This window comes from Harmonia axyridis, chromosome 2 (assembly GCF_914767665.1).
Source record: "Harmonia axyridis chromosome 2, icHarAxyr1.1, whole genome shotgun sequence".
Taxonomy (NCBI): Eukaryota; Metazoa; Arthropoda; class Insecta; order Coleoptera; family Coccinellidae; genus Harmonia; species Harmonia axyridis.
Window position 1 is genome coordinate 51084733 of NC_059502.1, and position 19948 is coordinate 51104680.

General features: G+C 33.5%; 3 protein-coding genes across 4 annotated transcripts in view; 1 reads left to right on the forward strand and 2 right to left on the reverse strand.

Moving 5' to 3' along the window:
- LOC123672955 (Krueppel-like factor 6) overlaps positions 1 to 19948 on the reverse strand; it is a 522109-nt gene that overhangs the window by 161344 nt on the left and 340817 nt on the right. The window lies entirely within an intron of this gene.
- Positions 12279 to 14988, forward strand: LOC123672951. The gene is made up of 2 exons (XM_045607318.1): positions 12279 to 13706; positions 13787 to 14988. Exons 1-2 carry the CDS (start codon positions 12809 to 12811, stop codon positions 14980 to 14982), a joined length of 2094 nt encoding a protein of 697 aa, XP_045463274.1. The 5' UTR covers positions 12279 to 12808; the 3' UTR covers positions 14983 to 14988.
- On the reverse strand, positions 14934 to 19203 carry LOC123672954. Of its 2 annotated transcripts, XM_045607321.1 has the most exons (5): positions 17031 to 19203; positions 16455 to 16807; positions 15444 to 16220; positions 15196 to 15279; positions 14934 to 15135 (listed from the first exon to the last, which is right to left on the reverse strand). In XM_045607321.1, exons 1-5 carry the CDS (start codon positions 17035 to 17037, stop codon positions 15052 to 15054), a joined length of 1305 nt encoding a protein of 434 aa, XP_045463277.1. In that variant the 5' UTR covers positions 17038 to 19203; the 3' UTR covers positions 14934 to 15051. The 2 variants fall into 2 exon arrangements, with proteins under 2 accessions (XP_045463277.1, XP_045463279.1); XM_045607323.1 differs by lacking the exon at positions 14934 to 15135 and having other exon boundaries at positions 15183 to 15279; positions 15379 to 16220.

Genomic DNA, 19948 nt, shown 5'->3' on the forward strand with positions numbered 1-19948 from the left:
TGGCTTGCACTTTCGCCTTGATCGAAGAAAAACTGTGGACTAAAGCATATTTCATCTTTGCTAGTGTCCATCTGACGCGCACTCAAACTGAACAGAATAAACTAATCACAAAACTGTCAGAAAAGTTTTTGTAGTACGAAATCTCGTCTTTCTAACGCCGATCGGACTTAAACAACACAAGATGAGTATAACTAAAGCTACCCATTGGAAAAATAATGGATTGCTTTTCACTACACCTAATATACATACGAATCGTTAATAACATAACTTTCTGTGAACCGCTTTTCTAGCCGAATGCGAAATTTAATTTCGAAAAAGGATGAAAATCGGTGGTTTCAAGTAAAAAATATTGTGACTTTCTTTTATTATGTGGCAAATCCGATTATTCTGCCACATGTAGTAAATTAAAATAGTGCGTAAATTAGTTAGTTTCACACATATTTCATGTTTATATTGCATTATTATACGTTGGTACTCGCAACTCTTCCGTCACGGATTTATCTATTTTCTATCAAATTTGTGATACAAAAAAGAGTTCTGCCAACAAACTTTCCCCAATCAGAACAGAAATCACCGAATGATATTCATGCAAATATTCAATTATTAATTTCAATGGAAATTAGAGAAAATGATGTACAAGGCGCCCCAAATTCGATACTCACGAAAGCATTTCCAGAACTATAAAACTTTGAGAAAAATTCTTCAAAGACCTCCGTTTTTTTTTTTTCAAAAAAGGATATCAGAAAGCAGATTTTATTTAATTCATCGATACATTGTTGCTGAGTTAATCCACGTCGAAAGTTATAAAAAGTTATTGCAAGGAAATTTCCACGAGTTATAGTTATTAAGTGACTCTAAACAAAAAACATATACGGTTCTGAGTACGTTTATGCTGAAAAATGTCAAAACTTCACGATAGCAATTTAGTCATCAGGGTTGCCAACTCTCATAAGAACTCCGATTCATTTCAATTGCATATTCAAACTAAAAAATGATTAATTCAGACGAAAGATATTTCCACATGTTAAATAATGATGATAAAATAATCAAAAATTCAACGACTCAAGATCTTATATTTCATTATGAAAAAGATAGATATTAAAGCAATACATTTTCAGTCTCCAAAATGTTCATTCTTCATTTTGAACACTGTAAAATCTGTGATCGTATTCTTGAAGAGAAAGGGAATAATAAATTAGTTGGCAGAAATTAAGGAAAATATTTTCGCAGACAAAATCATATCAACTTTTCGTAAAGACTCATTTCAAGCTTTCCCATTAAGAATTTCGAATGATGTAACAAAGGACGGAGGCGGAACAGATGGAGATAACTGCATTCAAGATGTTAGTAATTATATTCGTACAATAAGTGGCGAATTAATTGGTTAATACCCAGATGAAAGTACGAGCCACTCAGAAGATTAAAAACTATTTAGATGTTTCCGGAAAATCTCCGCTGCTCCTAGACTACCCCCGGAAAATGTAATAAAGATGCAATTTTCCGCATTTTCCAGGAGCCGGGGCCCGATTCTTTCATTTCGGTTAATAGGATTAAGACTGTTAAAATTCCTCGACCAAGCACGCCGGCATAATCCCTCCAAAAGAACCGATCTCCCCTCTGCAATATGGCATGCGAATTTCTTTGAAATGCCCCGGCGTTTTTGCAGTTTATTCCGCCCAGCGGAACATTAGGAACATCCATTATGGAAGTGTTTTCATTCTTATGCCGATTTTTTATTGCTTCATCCGGGTTAGAGAATGAGGATTAGGTGCTTTTTTCTCCGAGTGCTCTCGGCTGTTCAAAAACTGAGAGTATCTTTCGTGCACCGAACATTGACGGTGATGGGGGGAGTTTTATGAATGATGAATGTGATAAGAGTTACTTTACTCGAAATTTGATAACGGGGGATTTGTATCGAGAGAATTTTCCCTAATTGGATGTTTAGGGATCATCTCCACAAAGAAAAAAAAATGAGGTGGAGCGAAATTGAATTGTTTCAACATTAAAATTGAAAATTATACAATTTTTAAGAATGCAGAAAAAATGAAGATGCATGGAATAAATAGTGTCGAAATTTCGTTATTAATATTAATCAAAATTTTAAACAAGAATCATTTCTGAAACTGTCATATAGGGCACTATTTCAATCTGAGATTGTGATTTTATAGGCATGTAAGCCAAGATCATTGCGAAGTAGTAGTCTTCCACAACTACAGCAGCAATATAATTATCTACGGCATACACATTTCTTTGTCTTGCTGAAGGTTTCGAATTCAGAAGAGTAAAATTAGTGCGAAAACGATCAATGACTACACGAATTGCTTGCTCACTAAGCCGATTAAGTTGACCGTAAAATGTAAGAGCAAATACCCACAATTTGGAAGCGTTGCCTGGCGATTGAGGATGAATTGCCAAACCTTACTGAACAGAAATTTCAACAAAGTTTAATATCCTCAATTGTCAAACCAAAGACAACAAACATCAAAACTTCTTATGTAGCTAAGAAAACACTCATTATGAAATGATGTTGAAAGTCACTATTAACCCAATGGACACAGGAACCAATGAACCTGTGTCTTGGTTACCTGACCATTTATTATATATTGATATAACGTTGTGGAATGGTCGGTTGACCAACCGTTTGTTATCACTGAAAATGTCGCGGGAAATAACGTTTATTTTCGAAGTATTATAGCAAGATGCGACGTTATTTTTGAAATGTTTTATTATTATATCAACAGAAACGTTAAACGATTACTGAAATATATAAACAATTGTTTATTTAGCTTCAGTATTTTAACGTGAACTAACAATTTTAGCGTGTTATGGGTAACTTTGCTGGACTAGCAAAGAGTCACTACAAATGTATTTATAATAAAGTGAGTAGAAAAATGTGAATGTTTGAAAATCTCAGAAAATTTAAATAAAGGTCATTCTAGTACTTCCAGATTATTCAGAATAGCTTTCTGTACAATAAATCTTCTTCCTTATTATAACATAAGAGAAATTCAAATTTTGAACAGGTTCACGTGAACGGGTTACTGGATTTTGTGATTAATTCTTTGAGCAAAATGAAAAGTGACCCAACCATATGATAGTATTTTTACGGGCTCTCTAAATAAATTATCGAAGAAACTACCAGGGGAGAGAAATTTTATAAAGAAGACCAGTTTTTCCAAAAAAAAGTTGTTTGCATATTCGACTGGTTTTCAGACTTCTTGAAAGCTTCTGAGACAATGAGGAAATAACGTTGTTTCAAAATGTAGAAATAACTAAGGATAATAGCGCATATATCAACGTGATAAAGTAACATGATTAGATCGTAATTTCATTATCAATTTAAAACGGATATTCCATTATCACTATCAACCATTTGAGTCAAAAAAAGGTTGAGAGGTCGATTAAAATATAAATTCAACATGAACGATGATATTATAATGTTGAACACTAACCTGTATGTTAACGAAATAACGAGTATGAATGACATGTTTGTATCAACGTTGAATAAAAACGGGATGATATAATTATTTGAAAACTTAAAATCAACTTGTTCTATAGATAGCTTGCTATTCGATTGTTTCAATGTAATGTTGAAATAACGTCCAATATCACCATATTAATAATATATACAAAATAACGTATTACAGTTATTAAAAACTAATTTCAAAATAAACCGTTGAAAAAATACGTCGAATATAATTTTAGCTACACGCATATGAAACACGTTAAATTTGGAAACCAGAATGAAAACGTTGGAGATTCAACCGGTTCCGTGAATTTCAACGATACAACGTTGAATAAACGTGGAGTCAACGTACGTATACCCATTGGTCAGTACAAAACATATATGTATGTATAGTGACGAAATGGCGAATGCGGCGGTTCCAGATTTCTTCAAATACTCATTCTGGCATTCTACTTTCTCAGAAGCCTTCGCATCTCAACCAACAACTATAAAGAGAAATCTCGATCGAAAATTGATGACCAAGTGTATTGTTCATAACAGCAATAGTTTCAATGGACTAAAGAAAAACGTATTCTCCTCATAACCTCACTCTTCTCTCCTAATGGTATTTTGAGACGCAGCCAGCTCGTTGGTGGTGGATTTCGACCACCCCGAGGCTATCGGTTTATCTGCGAAATTTATGGAACGCCATCTTCGAGTATACTTTCAAAGCTGTTGTGAAAAATGCCGACATTATTATCAGTCCTGCTCAGCGTGGTCGAGCTCAGGCTGTCGCCCAAATCCCGCCTTATTGAGGACAGGTTCTTTATCTACACGTCACCATTATAAGGGATTGGGAAAGGGTCATTAATATTCGTGAGTGGAAATCTCGCGAGGTGCATCTTTGAGGGTCTTTTAAGGTTTATACTTTCCGCTTGAACTTGATAGTCCAGTCGATTTGTGCTCATAAGAGCCCCTCACGGAAAGCTTTTGGGGTAGTTTTGATTTCTTCGATTTTTCATGTTTTTTGGGGGCTGAATCCGAATCCTAGGTTTTCAATCGAAATTTCATGACGCAACATGGAAAAAAAAATTAAAAATTATTTTTTTTTTGTGGTTTTTCGAATATTATCCAGACAATATACATTTTTCGGGAATGACTTTCCTATACCAAAACAAAGAAACCAAAAATTTTCTAGGAATTTCGCCCATCATGTTTTTTTTATTCGATGAACATTTCTGACTCACACGGTAGTTGCAAATTGGCGTATTTCATCTGTCTCTTTGCAAAAACCTTCTTTTTGGGATAATTTGGATGTAATCGATTTCATGTTTTTTGGGATACTGAATTCGAATTCGAGGTCTGCCAAAAAAATTTCGTCATGGAAGATTGGAAAAAAATGTGAAAAAGTTCATTTTTTTGGTTTTTTGCATATAACTTGAAGAAATTCTTTCGTAAATGATCTTCCTACACAAAAATTTCAATTTAAGTGATTAATTGTATAAATTCTACGCCGGTATTATTTCCTAAATAGATTTATTGAAAACAATGTCAAGCTTTTTTCTGAACTGATGATTAGATTTATAGGTTGAAACTATCTAACTAATTGTATTTGAAGAAGAAGATATTGAGTAGAAGAAATGTCATTAATAATAATAAGTTTTGTAGTGAAAAACTGGGTTTTTGTAGAGACATATGAAATGAGCCAATTTTCAACTATCGTTTGAGCCAGAACGGTTTATCAGGCAGAAAATCTTAATGGAAGAAATTTGTAGGGAATTTTATTAACTTTGATTTTGGACGGAGAGCAATTCATGAAAAATTGATATTTTTCTAGTTATATCCAAAAAAAAGGCTAAGAGATTATTTTTCCACCTTTTTTCGCATTCTTCCCAATGTTCCGTCAAGAAATTTGGTGGCAAACCTCAATTCGGACCAAGATTTCGATTTAGCAATTCCAAAAAGATTAAAAATCGAAGAAATCAAAACAACCCCAAAAAGTGGGTTTTTGCAGAACAGATAAAATACGTCAGTTTTCAACTTTTGTTTGAGCCAGAGAGATTTATCGGACAAAAATTTTAAAAGAAGAAATTTGTAGGAAATATTATATAGTTTATTTCTTTATAGAAATGTGATTCATAAAATTGATATTTATCTATATGCAAAAAACCGCCAAAAATTGCGGTATTGAGGTATTGTGTGGTATGGAGCGCCATCTTGTTAAAAATGAACATTAAGACGTAAGTCTTTATGCGAAATACGATGTAATGTCTTTTGTGAAATGCATTATTTCCATGCTCGGTCAAACTGGGTTTCCATCAACACTACAGCAGCAATATTTTCGGTTGTTCTTGACTAACGCACGCGGTTTGATATTAATCATCACTCATTTGTCCCAATTTTTCCATCACTTCCTCTCTTTCAGGTCGAGAAAGTGCTTCACGTCCACCAAATAGTGCTTCATAGTTTTGCTAACTGTGACTGCAAAATTTTCACTATTTTTGGAGTGAATTTCAACAATAACAATGATTTGTTAAAGCGTGTATCGTTCCATTTCTAGTAATGGCGTAGTTTTTACTTGTCAGAAGTGACAGTTATCGAGATAGCGGGATATTCAAAATGAAACCACTCGTTGGAAAATAATATATATGAAATTTTTCCATCAGTTAAATTTCTCGAAATGAAAAAATCAGAAGAAGCTGTGCTGCGATATAATTGATATTTAAATAAAAAGAGATATTTTATTCTACAATTCATTTAGATAAAGGTGGTTCATTTCACAATGAGATAAAATTTCGAACTGTATCTGACAAATGAACACGCATTTCTTTCATTGAAATTTGGTCCCAAATATTATTTTTATTTTCGTATTGAGAAGCCATAAAGTATGTTTATTGTCATTTAAATTGCGAATTTCTTATGTACGATATCAATGAGATGGTTCTCGGCCATGTCCTTTTAGTCCTCCCAACTCTGATCACTGCACGTTTCCGCCAAATTGAAATATTTTTTGATGCCGCCGAGAAAAAGCAAGAAATCCTTTTCATTATTCCCGAGCAAATTGCTCTGCCGCCCTTATTTGTCTCGAGTTGGAATCTTCGGATTTCCCAGCTTTGTCTCCGTTCGAACTTAATTTGTAAGCTTTTATGTTTTGACTTTCGGAAACCTTTGTTTCGAGTTGAGTGGCTGGAATGTTTCATTTCTGTTATGGGTATTCAAGATGTCCCCTCCTCATTTCAGCCCCATTCTCTCTCGTCAGTTGTTCGCGAACGGATGAACTTTATGGAAATATCGAGAGGAATTGTTTCGGTTTTTTTTCTCGTTATTCCAGAACTCCGGGTGGCGGAGGCAGCCTTCGATAACAGACATGAAATATTCGTGTTGAAATTATCAAAGTTCTCGGAGATTTTTCCGGAACTATTCGGACAGAGTTTTCCTGTTGATAATTGGATTCCGGGATAAACTCGGAAAATGCGCCAATTCGAGGTGAGCCTTTAAATGTCAGCGTTTACGTCTTCATTTCGCACGATTTCACCGGAATACAATTTTGTTTGTTTGGAACGCAGATTCTGATTTCAAGGTTGCGCCGATCTGGATGAAAATATTTTCAATACAAACAAAATTGTATGCATAGGTATTTCCAATAGGAATAATTAAATTTGAATTGATTATAATGACAACACTGTGCACTAATTTTTTCAATTTCTTATGTCATTTATGTTCAATAGTTTATGCCGTTTAATCATGAAGAGAACAGAGAGAAGTTCAAGAAAATTTCATGGAAGACATTATTCAATTGAGTCAATTTCAAATTTATCTACAATACAACGAATAGGTAACCGATTACCTAAATAATGTTGTTCTTCCAGAATTCCTCTCAGTTTTCATGAATAAGTTCTGATTTCGATGAAACAATTTAACAAATTTCAAACGTTGTAGAAGATTGCATCTTTTTATGATCAAATGGTGGAACCCATTGAACACAAACGATAAAAGAAATGTCAAAAAATAGTACAACGAATTAACATTATAAATATTTCAAATTGTACATTCCTATGGAAAAATCTTTCATATCGAGTGTATTAGAAGTGGAATGTTACTTTTATAGTGAGACCAAATGTTTAACAACTTCACTCCTGCTTTTTTCAAACGCCTTCGAACCGATAGAATTAAAGATATATATCCAAAAAAATTAGGAGAAAAATGTAATACCTATTACATTTATGTGACTCCTGCTTTTGTGGTTGACAGATCGAGAGAAATCATTGGACAATTCAAAATTACGATGGATGAGGCTTTGTAGGAGAAGCATTTTGAAAATTCACCAATTATGAATTCTACAATGATTTACAGGCTGAAATTGGTTCGAAGAAAATCATCATAAGTGATTGAAAGAATTTTTTTTCTGAATTGACAATCGAAGCGAGGAAAAAGATACGTAATATTGTCCGCCTCTTGTTGATGACATTTGTAAATTCGACAAAAAGTTTGATAATTTACCAATAAGATTGTCAGAATTATTTAGTTAGAGACTTAAATTGGGATTGTTTGTTCTGTATCTAGTTGTACATATGATTCCAAGGGGTGTGTATGAAAATGCCTATTTTATTTCTTCTCATGTTGATTATAATTTTTTTCGCCAATGCTGAAATGGCAGATGCTCTATTCATTTATTTATTTATTCAAACAATATTAATTGTTATACATTTGAGTCTTGGAACAGATCAATCATTCTACCATGTTCTTTGAACATTTTCTTCTAATCACATTTAGAAAGATACTCCATAAAGATTTAACTTTAGATTCTTCATATTCTTCGCCGTTTTTCTTTTCCATATTGAAATCGCAGTCTTTTGATATTTCTGCGAGTTGTTCTGGATCTGAGGAGTAGTTCCTGTTCAGCAGGAATTTTTATAATACAGACATCTTGTAGCATTAAGAGATACCAGTTTGGCAATTTCATACTGCATTTCTTTCAAACAAATATCTCCGAATCTTTCCCTTCTTGATGGCTCATTTCTCGAATGATTCAAGCGACAAATACGTTCACTATGCGATCTGCAATTCATTAATTGATGAATATTCATTTCTCGAACTGTCTAAAATTTGAGAAAAACCAAATTTCATCGCTGAAAAATCAACTTTTGTTTTGCCGGCTTACATGTTTTATCGCTATGAGAACTTTCTCACTAAAAATGTAAAGAGTGAAATAGTCAAAGCTAAAAAGCTGACAGTAATAACAAAAATCATCCCTCCGTGAGTAACAATTTCAATATCGCTGTGTACAGGGTGTCCCGAATTCGATGCCCACTGAAAGCATCTTGGGAACTCGAAGACTTCCTTTTTCCGAATAATAAGATATCAAAAAACAGATAATAGATATCCTGATTCGTTCTTGTGTTACAGGGCGTTTCTGAAAAATGACCATTTGAAATACTTCGCTTTATCTTGGTTCGAGATATTTGAAAATTTCTAGAACATTTTTTCCACTAATTTTTAAGGTTTAGACGATACACATAACAGATCATAGAAATCAATTATCGTTTCAGAGGGAAGTTGGTGTTTCTTAAATGGGTGACCATATTTTTCAACACCGTTTTTTAGCCGCAGATTTGTTGAAAACCTTCTCGTTATCAATTTTTCAAAAATGTCATAGATAACACTGTTTTTAGTTCATTTTGTGGATGGGACACCTTATATATATTTTTCAGTTATTTTGAGATTTAATTCATATATAATGTGTTCCATTTGAAAAACACCAACTCTCCTCTAAATCTCTGAAACGATGATTAAGATCTAATTGAATATGACACTCTATATATGACTCGATTAAAATCATACAATGGACACAAAATGAATTACAACTCGAAATATTTATAAATAAGGAATATCAATATCTTCGAAACGCATAACATTATTGAAAAACCGATAATGGGATGTTTTTCGACCAATCTACGGCCAAAAAAAACTGCGTTGAAAAAGGTAGGGTGTCCCATTTAAGAAACATCAACTCAATATCTTTGAAACGGTCATCAATTTCTATGATCTGTCATATAAACTATAAAAATTACTGAAAAAAAAGTTTAAAAATTTTTTGAATATCTCGAACAGAAACCGAGACGGTTAATTTTCAAAAACGCCCTGTAACTCGAGTGTTATAGTTCTCGAGATGTTTTCAGTGAGCATCGAATTTGGGACACCCTGTACTTTAACAAATTGCTAACTCGATACGACCCTATTGCATTTCACGACTTCGACTGCTATCGATCTACCAATAAGACCTTAATTCAATAGACGCAACGATTAGCATGAGAATAGATCATCGAGAACCGGAAACTACCAGTCGATAAAACGCCCTTGGAATTGACCATACCACAGCCGAAAGAGATTAAGCGGTCTTCATAACCGCGTCAACCCCTTTCGCGACGGCCGCAAACTAATCTCCGATAATCAATAAATCGGAGCTTTATGCAGATTTTCCGGGGCCAATCGTAGCCGTCGAAACGGGAAGTTTATGGCGTTTGAAATATTAAAATTCAATCCGAAACCGAACCGCGGGCCCAAAAACGGCCGTTAAATATTAACGGCCAGCTCATGTATAATTGATGAAAGCCATAGTTCAATTGTAAAATGCCGAAGTACGCCGCCATCTGCGATGTCAGGACGCGCATAAAATATGGAAGGGAGTCATTAATTTTTTTTTTTAATGACGAATTGAGGATATAATGAAGCCTCGACATAATAAAGTTTTGCGAGTCCCGAAATGTCGTTAGTTAGGGGGGCGGTCGTAAAAACGGAAGTTCCGTGATAAATATTATTTTACGTCGTCGACGATTTTGGACAGGGAGAAATCTGTGATCAGCCGGACGGCGAATGACAGCCATCTACAATTATTCTCACTCATTGCATTAGATTTTTTTTTTCAAATGTCAATTTTTTGTGGTTTCAACTGAGATGCAAAGAAACCCTATGTGTCTTTTTTTGTCTGTTAAACTTCCAGACAAAACGAGAGGTTTTTCAGATTTATGCCTACTTGGTTTTTCAGAGATCATGACAGTTTCAGATGGCGCATACATCGTTTATATTTGACATTTCTCGCGATTTTCTACTCTCGTGAACATTGAGTATGGAATAATTATATTCTATGTTCGTGACAATCTTCTATACTCTGAATCGACCAATTGCCGTCGTCATTATATTTCATTAATTTCATTAAAAATTCGATATGAACTGAATTGTTATTTCTTGTGAAAGTTTGCAGTGTCTCAAATCATTATTTCGTTTTCAAACGCCGCCAGACAGATAGCGGGAATTCGTACGATTCTAAAAAGCAATAGGTGGACTATCTCAAAAAGTCTGAAACAAAATCGAATCAGTGCACACACCAGAGTTTCTATGCATCTTGGTTTCAACTAACAGCAAGGCATTGTTCTAGCCAATCATTCGATATTATACTATTTCCCTCATCTAAATGACAATGTGTATGATAGCACCTTTCAGTTTTTTCACCTAACAGTTTTTTCGAGTTTACCCGTTGCAAGACTTGACAGCAGTTGTAACCAAAAATTTCAATAACTTTAATAACAAGTAATTATAGTCTCATGATGTTTTCCTTGGAAAAAATTCGTAAAATCACAATGCAAGATTCTAGTTTTTTAACGAAAAGCATTCGCGCAGTTGCAAAAATTCTCATCTTCGACTCGGATTTTTGTTGCCACCAGCACTCATGCTTCATGAAATATTAATTATGGTATTCATACATTTTCCAGCTCTTATCCAATAAACAATCGTGAATGGTCTGAATATTTAGATATATGTAATTATGTATTTTCTGATCACCCCTTCAACAATCAAACCTTCAACAACAATTCCTAATTTTCTCTACACAACTTTATCTTGGTAGTTGGGATTATGACTTGAAAACTTACTTCTTCGACTATCACATTTTCTAGCAGTAGATTTGCGATTTCTTTCTTTAGATGCTCTCCCGCATCAAATACTTTTAAGCTCAAATTGAAATACTACGTGTTATCCAGTTTTTCATCCCGTCTTGAATATTTTTTTGAAAAATATTTAACTTCATCTCTCGAATTGTAATGTGAGAAAGTGTAAGTATTTAGCCAGAGAAAAGAATTGCAGACTAAAATATTCATCGAATTAACTCATAGAATAGGAGTCAGTTTAGAATAGCCACTAATAAATTTAGATCATCGTGGCCTAGGCAGGGTAGGGTCATAAAGGTGCATAAAATTAAGACCCAATTACGTCATCAATATAAAAGCAGAAATTCATATATGTTATTTGAATAACAACAAAAAGACGACATCCCAAATGACAGCGAAATGAACGTCCCCTAATATTCAAATTTTAGGGTCAATTTGAGTTGTGTATATAAAAGCTAAATTTACATATCATAACACTTGGACAACTATCAAAAGATGTTATACCAATTGACAGACACTTTGCCTAATGAAAACCCTCTCTGACACACCTCTAAAATTGACGAATTTAAGGGTTGATTTACATCATAAGTAAATGAATAAGCATCTATATTATAATCTTGGTAATATGAGATGGACAGTGTTATGTCATGAGACATAAATATATCACTATTGTGTTTCCGCCTGAACTCAAGCAACGCGACGTGCCACTAGTTTCGCAAAGGTGAACTTCAAATTTTGCAATTTTCGACAATTTATATCACTAAAATGTTCAGATTACTGTTCGTCAACTATATAAATATGAATGCAATTAGTGATTTAATAGCAATTTTCTATGTGAATTTAGGATATTAATATATTTTCGTGGGGTATTTGAAGGAGCCAAATCCCAACGAGCAAAGTTGTCTTATAAATCGAATGTTTGGTGACTATTTTATTTTAAAGGTATCTTATAAATGCTTTCAATAATAGCAATTTATTATATTAAGCCTACATAAATACTTTTTTGTTGCGAATAGCTGAAGAATTTTATAGAGTTATCGTGACAACGTTAGTAAAGCGAAATTATAAAATATCTTATGAAACAGTTGCCTAGTTATCATTTAAGTGTGTCGATACCTAGCTTATAAAATAATACAATCTATAAAACTGATTTGTTGCTTAGTGGTTTTTTAATTTATTATGGTGATAAGGCAGATAGTGTTACAAATATCTTAAAGAAATACTTTTAAGTTGCTTTTCGTCCACTTAAAAAATTGTTATATTGTTGTACCTTTAGCAACGATTTCGTTTCGATGAGTAAATAGTTGTTTTGGTAACCACTTGATAACTATTTTGTTGTATCGTATTTCTACGACAATAATAAAACAATATACCTATAAATTTTAAGTTAGGTTACCTATTTTGAAAATAATTCTTCATTATGTGCGATATAAGTCAGTGGAAAAAAATCAAAAAAAGTGGTGCATTTCGAAGACGAATGAAAATGTGTTATGAAAATATGATGAAGAATACAAGTACATATAGTGCTGGGAATCAGGAGACACTACAGAAAGATGTTGAATCAATAGACTGTACACAATCTGCAGATGCTGAAATCTCAATGAGCGAAAATACGTCTGCTATCTCGATTACCAAAGCCACAGCAACTGAGAACCCACAAACAGTGGTGGACCTGTCGAATAATAATACTGACATAGTCACAAGTGATGATGAAGTAAGAGGTAATTGGTTGATAGAATTAGAGTCAAATGAAGATTGCGACTCTGTACTGGAACTTGAGCAAAATGCAGAATTTAGGAATCGTTTAAGGCAATGGGCAGTTTCATTTAATATTTCACACTCAGCATTAAGAGTGCTCTTTCGATACCTGAATGGAAGGATGCCGAACATTCTACCTCATGATCCCAGAACACTTTTGAAAACATATCACACTATTGTTATGGTTAAAATTGGAGAGAATGGCCATTATTGGCACCATGGATTACAATTTTCTTTACAGAAAATGTTGACATCAATTCAAAATCTTCCAAAGAAAATTTCGTTGAATATTAGTATGGATGGTCTTCCCATATACAAAAGCAGTAGAAGTGAATTCTGGCCTATACTTTTCAACATTCATGAACTTCCTGAAATTAAACCCATGATAATAGGTATATATTGTGGTAAGGGAAAACCTTCAAATTTGGCAGAATATTTGACACCATTTGTTGAAGAAGCCAAACCAATACTTTCGGAAGGATTGATAATCAACGGAAACAACACTACTGTTAAAATAAGATGCTTTGTATGTGACTCACCGGCTAGAGCATTCATCAAAGGTAATTATTATAATTGACCATCAATGGCCAAGATAGGTATATAACTTAAAGGGTGAATGATTATTTTCTTTATCTTTCAGGAGTAACGAACTTCAATAGTAAACATGGATGCCTCAAGTGTACTACAGTTGGAGAATATTCACACATTTCCCATACAGTCTACTTTCCTACGATAGGTTGTGAAAAAAGAACTAATGCTGGATTTCATGCAAAATTATATGGCTCCCATCATAAACAAGATACCCCTCTAAGTTTACTGCCCATCGATATGGTTGAAGATTTTCCGGTCAGTGATTCTCTTCATCTGATCGATCTGGGTGTCATGAAAAGGTGTTTATTGGGATGGAGAGATGGAAGTTTTGGTACTTATAAAACTAAATGGTGTGCGAAAGATATTACTGACGTTTCACATTTTCTTGAGAAATGTAAGCTACCATCTGAAGTTCATAGAGCTGTACGAGGCTTAAATGTTTTATGCCATTGGAAAGGTTCCGAATATCATACTTTTTTACATTATTTAAGTATAGTAATACTTAAGGATGTATTGCCTCTTGATGTGTACCAACATTTTCTTAATTTTTTTTGTGCTATAACTATATGCTCAACTAAATATTATGTGCATTTTCTCCATTTGGCTGAAGCATTACTCAATAATTATGTTGAATATTATCGAGATTTTTATGGAGAGGATTATATTACCAGTAATGTTCATAATCTCACTCATTTAGTTGATGAAGTAAGAAGGTATGGACCTTTGACGACTTTCAATGCATACCCTTTCGAAAGTCGACTTTATCAAATAAAAAATTTATTACGAAATGGAAATTCCCCACTGGCTCAGGTTGCAAAAAGGATGAGTGAAATTATACAATGTGAAAATGAATCTAAAAAATATTGCACATCTTTTCCTGTTTTAAAAAGCAAGAACGACTCAGGATTTTTTTCAAAAATAGAATTGAAACAGTTCTCATTATCGGCAGACAATCGTAATAAATGGTTTCTTACTCACAATGATGATATTGTAGCAATGGAGTATGCCATATTGATAAATAACACTCCTCTCATTTGTGGACATGCTGTAGGTGATAATTTACAAGAAGTTTTTGAAATTCCAATAAAATCATCATTCTTAAATATTTTCAAAACTAATAATAATAATCAAAAGCCATTAAAACTTTATTCAACTACGGATGTTAAGTGCAAAATGGTAGCAACTAAATATAGAGATGAATTTTTTTTTATTCCTTTATTGCACACTTTACATGAAAATAAATAATTTTCATCTTGTAAACTAAAAATCAACAAAATATTCAAATAAAATAAGTTAATAATTTATAATCTGCACTCATTCATTTTCACTATCCTCTCCATTCACCTGTTCCATCTCTTCTAATGTTACTCCTGTAGAATCCTCATTTCCAACCAGAACCTACAAAGTTGAAAAGAAAGAAAATTGAAGAAACTCCCAAAGTTTGATTATATAACTCACATAACTACTTAGAAAGTTCTCCTCGTTGATGATTAATTCATTTAGTTCCATAACATTACTTTCTTCAATCTTTGGGTTCTTAATCTGAAATGAAGAATGTATTGTATATGCATAGAATGATGTCAGATTGCATTATGTTCAGACAAAGAATGAGCCCTATATTGATGTCAGTACTCTACTCACATGTGAATTCATTCATAAATCAGTTCTCCACAAAAATATAGCCAAGAAAAAAGTTCTCTCATTACCTTGTAAGAAAGACTTTTGGGCCTCCTTTTGCTCCTTGATGTTCGTGTCATGCTACTCTCATTCCTTTTCGTTGAGTTTCTGATGACAGCCTTGAAAAACTCTTCGCAATTTTTCAAGGTAAAATCTTCATCGGAGAGTCTCACAACACGAAAAAATAATCCGATAACATTTTTGAAAAATTTGAATGGAATTTTCTCTTTTCCAGGATCTTTAGCACCTCCAGCCCAAGAACATAGAGTCATGAATTTTCTAGAGAATATTTTGTCCACCAAAATATAGCAGTTATTGGTTCCATTTCCACATCCCTTTCTTCCACATACATAACTAAACTTTTGTATTAAGTCTTCCATTTCCTTCTTATTAGCCAATTTGGCCTCCAGTTTCTCAAGTACCGCTAAAGAGTCTATTGGCTCGAAAAAGATATCATCAATATTATTATTATTCTGAGTTGCAGTGTTACATGTACAGTTATTGTTAATTGAATGACTAGCCATAACATCTATACTGGTTTGTAATTTGGCAAGGAGTTGCATTATATTTTCTAGATAAGATAAATGACCTTCTCTTTCCAGAATTAGTTTCTGGTTATTCATAATTATGTCTTGATTAATTATCAAGCTCTCAAATTTTTCCATCAATTCTGCATCTAGAGAGGATTTTTCTGTTCTTAATCCATCTGGTATAATTTGCTGGATTGTTTTTTGGGGTAGGAGTACTTCAGTATCCAACTCTGTTTTTGAAGATTTCACCCTAGAATCTTCCAAAGAAGCAGTCAACTGCAATACAAGAAGACATTTGTTAATTCAACTATAAATATTGAATAGAAGTGGATTATGATTAGAATCATTGATACACAATAGTCGAATATAAGCAAATAACCGGAACAGATCGGTTAAGACCAATATATTGCTATACATAACCAATCGGTTTTGATAGCAAGGGATCGGTCTTAACCCCTCTGATGTTCCTGTTACTCGCTTGAATTTGTCTAATAAGAATTAATAACTCACCATACATTTATTGGCCAATTCATTAAAATTATGTTCGCTAGATATGGACTTTGGCAGCTTCACGCTCGGTCTCTTTTTAGTCTGGACCTCTAAAATATCCTCTTGTTCAGTATCGTCATTTTCCAACATTCGATTTAGTTCCTCTTCAGCAATTTCATAGTTAAATAAGTGGTTCCTTTTTAATTTGCAAGCCATTGTGAACCAGTTTGCTTCTGGTAAGGAATTAGCAGTCCTGATCAGCTTCTCAGCCCCTAATTTTGGCCAATGAAGCTGATTATTATACTCCCATCCCGAAGGAACAATTGTTAGCTGTTTCAAGCCCCTTTCGATAGTTTGGACGATCTTGAACATGTCTAAAAGAAGTTCAGTAATATAGAAAGAATGTAGGTAACAAACTCTAAGATATCATTTTCATATCAAAAAGCACAAATATGTTATGCACTCATTCATTTACCATAGTGTATTTTACAGTGAATCATTATTGAAGATTCGGTAAATTAAATTAAGGACATTCCATGTCTGTGCTTTACCTAGTTATCGATTGAATCACTGGTGCAAATCTCTCAATCAACTTACCTTGCATTTTCTTTTCTAACTTAAACAGGTCACTCGTCACAGTCGGCACTCAGATTTGCCAAGCAGTTCAGAACAAATTTGATTTTAGGTTATGTTAAATTAAGTTTACGCGGTATATTTATTCCAGAATAATCTATGGATTTCACCTCCTCTCCTCAGTAGCGCCAAATTGCTGCGACCCAATCACTATCACGAGAGACAATAGACTATTTCTCTAAGACTATCACTACAATAAGAAGTTTAACTATCACATAATCATAATTATATTTCTTATTCCATGAGGACTTGCTTTATAAGGCCGTAAAAAGATCGTCAATTAGCCAAACAGTAGTCAATAATGCTCTATAAGTGATCTAAGCAACCTTATTATTTTAATATTTGGATCAACTGGAACTCACAACTGTTTCGCTGAAATCTGAAATCCTTAGGACAGGACCGTATTCTATTGATCGACATACTCGACAGTTTTAATAGGAATTACTCCGAAGCTTTAATGAAAAGTTGTTAAGAGCAGCTTCGGAGTAAGCTTTCCCACATTTTGTATTTTTGGCGCAATTGTTCATCGGAACAGCTGAGTGCTTATCAATTTGCCTAAATGTCTGTAATTTTCGAATATTTGGTTGAATATGGTATAAAACGTTTTGGTTCGACTCGCTATCAGGAATCCGTGGTCAAAATCCATTCTGTCCGGCCGATCGTCCTTGAACAGGATAACTGTCGAACGGAATGACAGTTTAAATTTTCAGAGTAGATTTGGAAGATAAATATCTCGGATAAGTTCGATATTGGGCAAAATCGACCAAAATCGGTGTTCTCGGAGTAACGAAAACAAACATATTGTTTATAGAGCTTTGTTTCAAACTGAAGCATATTCGAATCATTTCAAATTTCGAAAACAGAATGATTAACATTCCAAGAATTCAAAACTGAAAGAACAGACAGAGCATCATTGTAAGGGCGGCCTTATACAGCCGGAATGGCTCTCTGAATTCATACTCTCAATTCATAATATTAGTTAAGAAAACACATAATTCCATACTAATCCACTATTCACCTCACAAATTCTGATTTTTTCGGAGTATTAATATCTAGAATTTGCAAGCTTCCAGAATTCAGATTATGAATTGAGAATATGAATTCAGAGAGACATTCCGGCAGCATAAGTCCGGCCTTAGTCTATTCTAAAATGACATATACTTCAATAAGCGGACATGCCATAGAATCATAATTTAATATTCCCACTTATTTCTACTCTCTCTGATTCATAGTGCCAGCAATTAATATCTATGAACTTAGTTTGGCATGTCTCTATCTGTATCACACATAGACCATGTCTATATGGTATCACAGAACATACGTTAAATTTCGACGTGAAAACATATATGAAGTACGATGAATTATTGAAAATTCGAAAAATCATATCTGTATTAGCTTGCTAGATTAGAAAATGATATTAATAGATTCTTATGATGAAACTGTTACGAAACCAGTATGCCGATTTTCATCATTAACGAACTTAACCGAGATATCTATATGCCGAACATACTCTGAAAATTTCAACCGTCTAGCTCATTCCGTTCGACAGTTATCGGATACACGGTCGGCCGGACAGAATCAATTTCGACCACGGATTCTTGATCAGTGAGTCAAACCATATCGTTTAAGATCATTATTTTCAGCCAAAAATTCGAAAATTAGAGATAGCAACCGGTTTTTAGCAAACAATCAGAAATGAGTTATGAAATAGAAGGTATAGTCCTTTCTCGGAATCGAAAATACTCATACGTATAAGGTATGTTGTAGAAAAACTGATTCGGAAGCAGTTCGGTCCTGTCTCACCATAGAGGTAGTGCTGAAGTAAATAATATCAGAATGTTTTATAGTAACTATATAATAGCTAAGTTATCTTAAAAAGCTTGCCGATGATGCAGAATTATTTTATAAGAAGACGCCATTGAAAAATTACATCATTTGTGGTGGTAGGAAATGGCGAGGAATTAAAATGATGAAAATCATTGATATGTGAAGATTACAACCGCCCAAGTACGAAAACTCACTCAAATTGATGCGTAGATCAAATATAGATATGTTTCATTTACAAAAAAGATCATCAGATTCACTAACCTAATTTTTTGATAATTTTTTTTATTATTTTTTTACTGAAAACATTTGTGAATAGAGGTGGCGCGTTAATAATCTATTATTTTTATGCTCGATTTCACGATAAAATTTCATTTGCATCATAAGTTCATTTCGGTCATCATGAAATATGTCTCAAACTTCATAACTAAGTATGATTCGAATATAATCTCTAGTGAGAAAACCCAACCGACATTCCAGTATTATGTCTTCTCATTCCTAAAGAATTATATTAATATATACTTATTGAAACTGTAGGCATCAATTACAAAATATTTTGATTTTATAGATGGCAATGCATGTCGTTTTTTCACTTCAGAACGTTTAATGAAGTCAGTTATACAGCTCTTATAAAACAGTTTTTAGTTGATTCCCAAATATTAGGTATATAACCATTACATTTTATACTGTATTATGCAAATATTCATTGAAACTGTTTTATAATGTCGTTAATGAATTTTTTAGCAGCAGCCAGAATGTTTATAAAATTGTTTCGTAACGTTACTAGAAGGCTTTATGAAATTCCTACGGAGACAAATGTATTTTATAAAATGGTGCCAATTTTACGCTAGTAGCTGTTGTATACAAGCATTGAAAACATTTCCGAGACCAAGGATATTTTATAACATTACCATTCAAAACGTTTTGGCAACAGTTACAAAATATGAAATTGCTAGTTGGGATAACATCGATAATGGCGGCAAAGGTGAAATCGTGACGACTCAAGATTTAAAAATGAATAATGGTTTTACGTAATGTTAAAATTCCATTAACATATT

Bases quoted from the DNA above. Each gene is read 5' to 3' on its own strand.
- LOC123672951 (XM_045607318.1), top strand. From the start codon at position 12,809: ATGTGCGATATAAGTCAGTGGAAAAAAATCAAAAAAAGTGGTGCATTT. The intron at 13,707-13,786 runs GTAATTATTATA...TTTATCTTTCAG, and splicing joins GGCTAGAGCATTCATCAAAG to GAGTAACGAACTTCAATAGT.
- LOC123672954 (XM_045607321.1), bottom strand. The intron at 15,280-15,443 runs GTAATGAGAGAA...TCTTCATTTCAG, and splicing joins CCAAAAGTCTTTCTTACAAG to ATTAAGAACCCAAAGATTGA. The intron at 15,136-15,195 runs GTGAGTTATATA...TCAACTTTGTAG, and splicing joins AGAACTTTCTAAGTAGTTAT to GTTCTGGTTGGAAATGAGGA.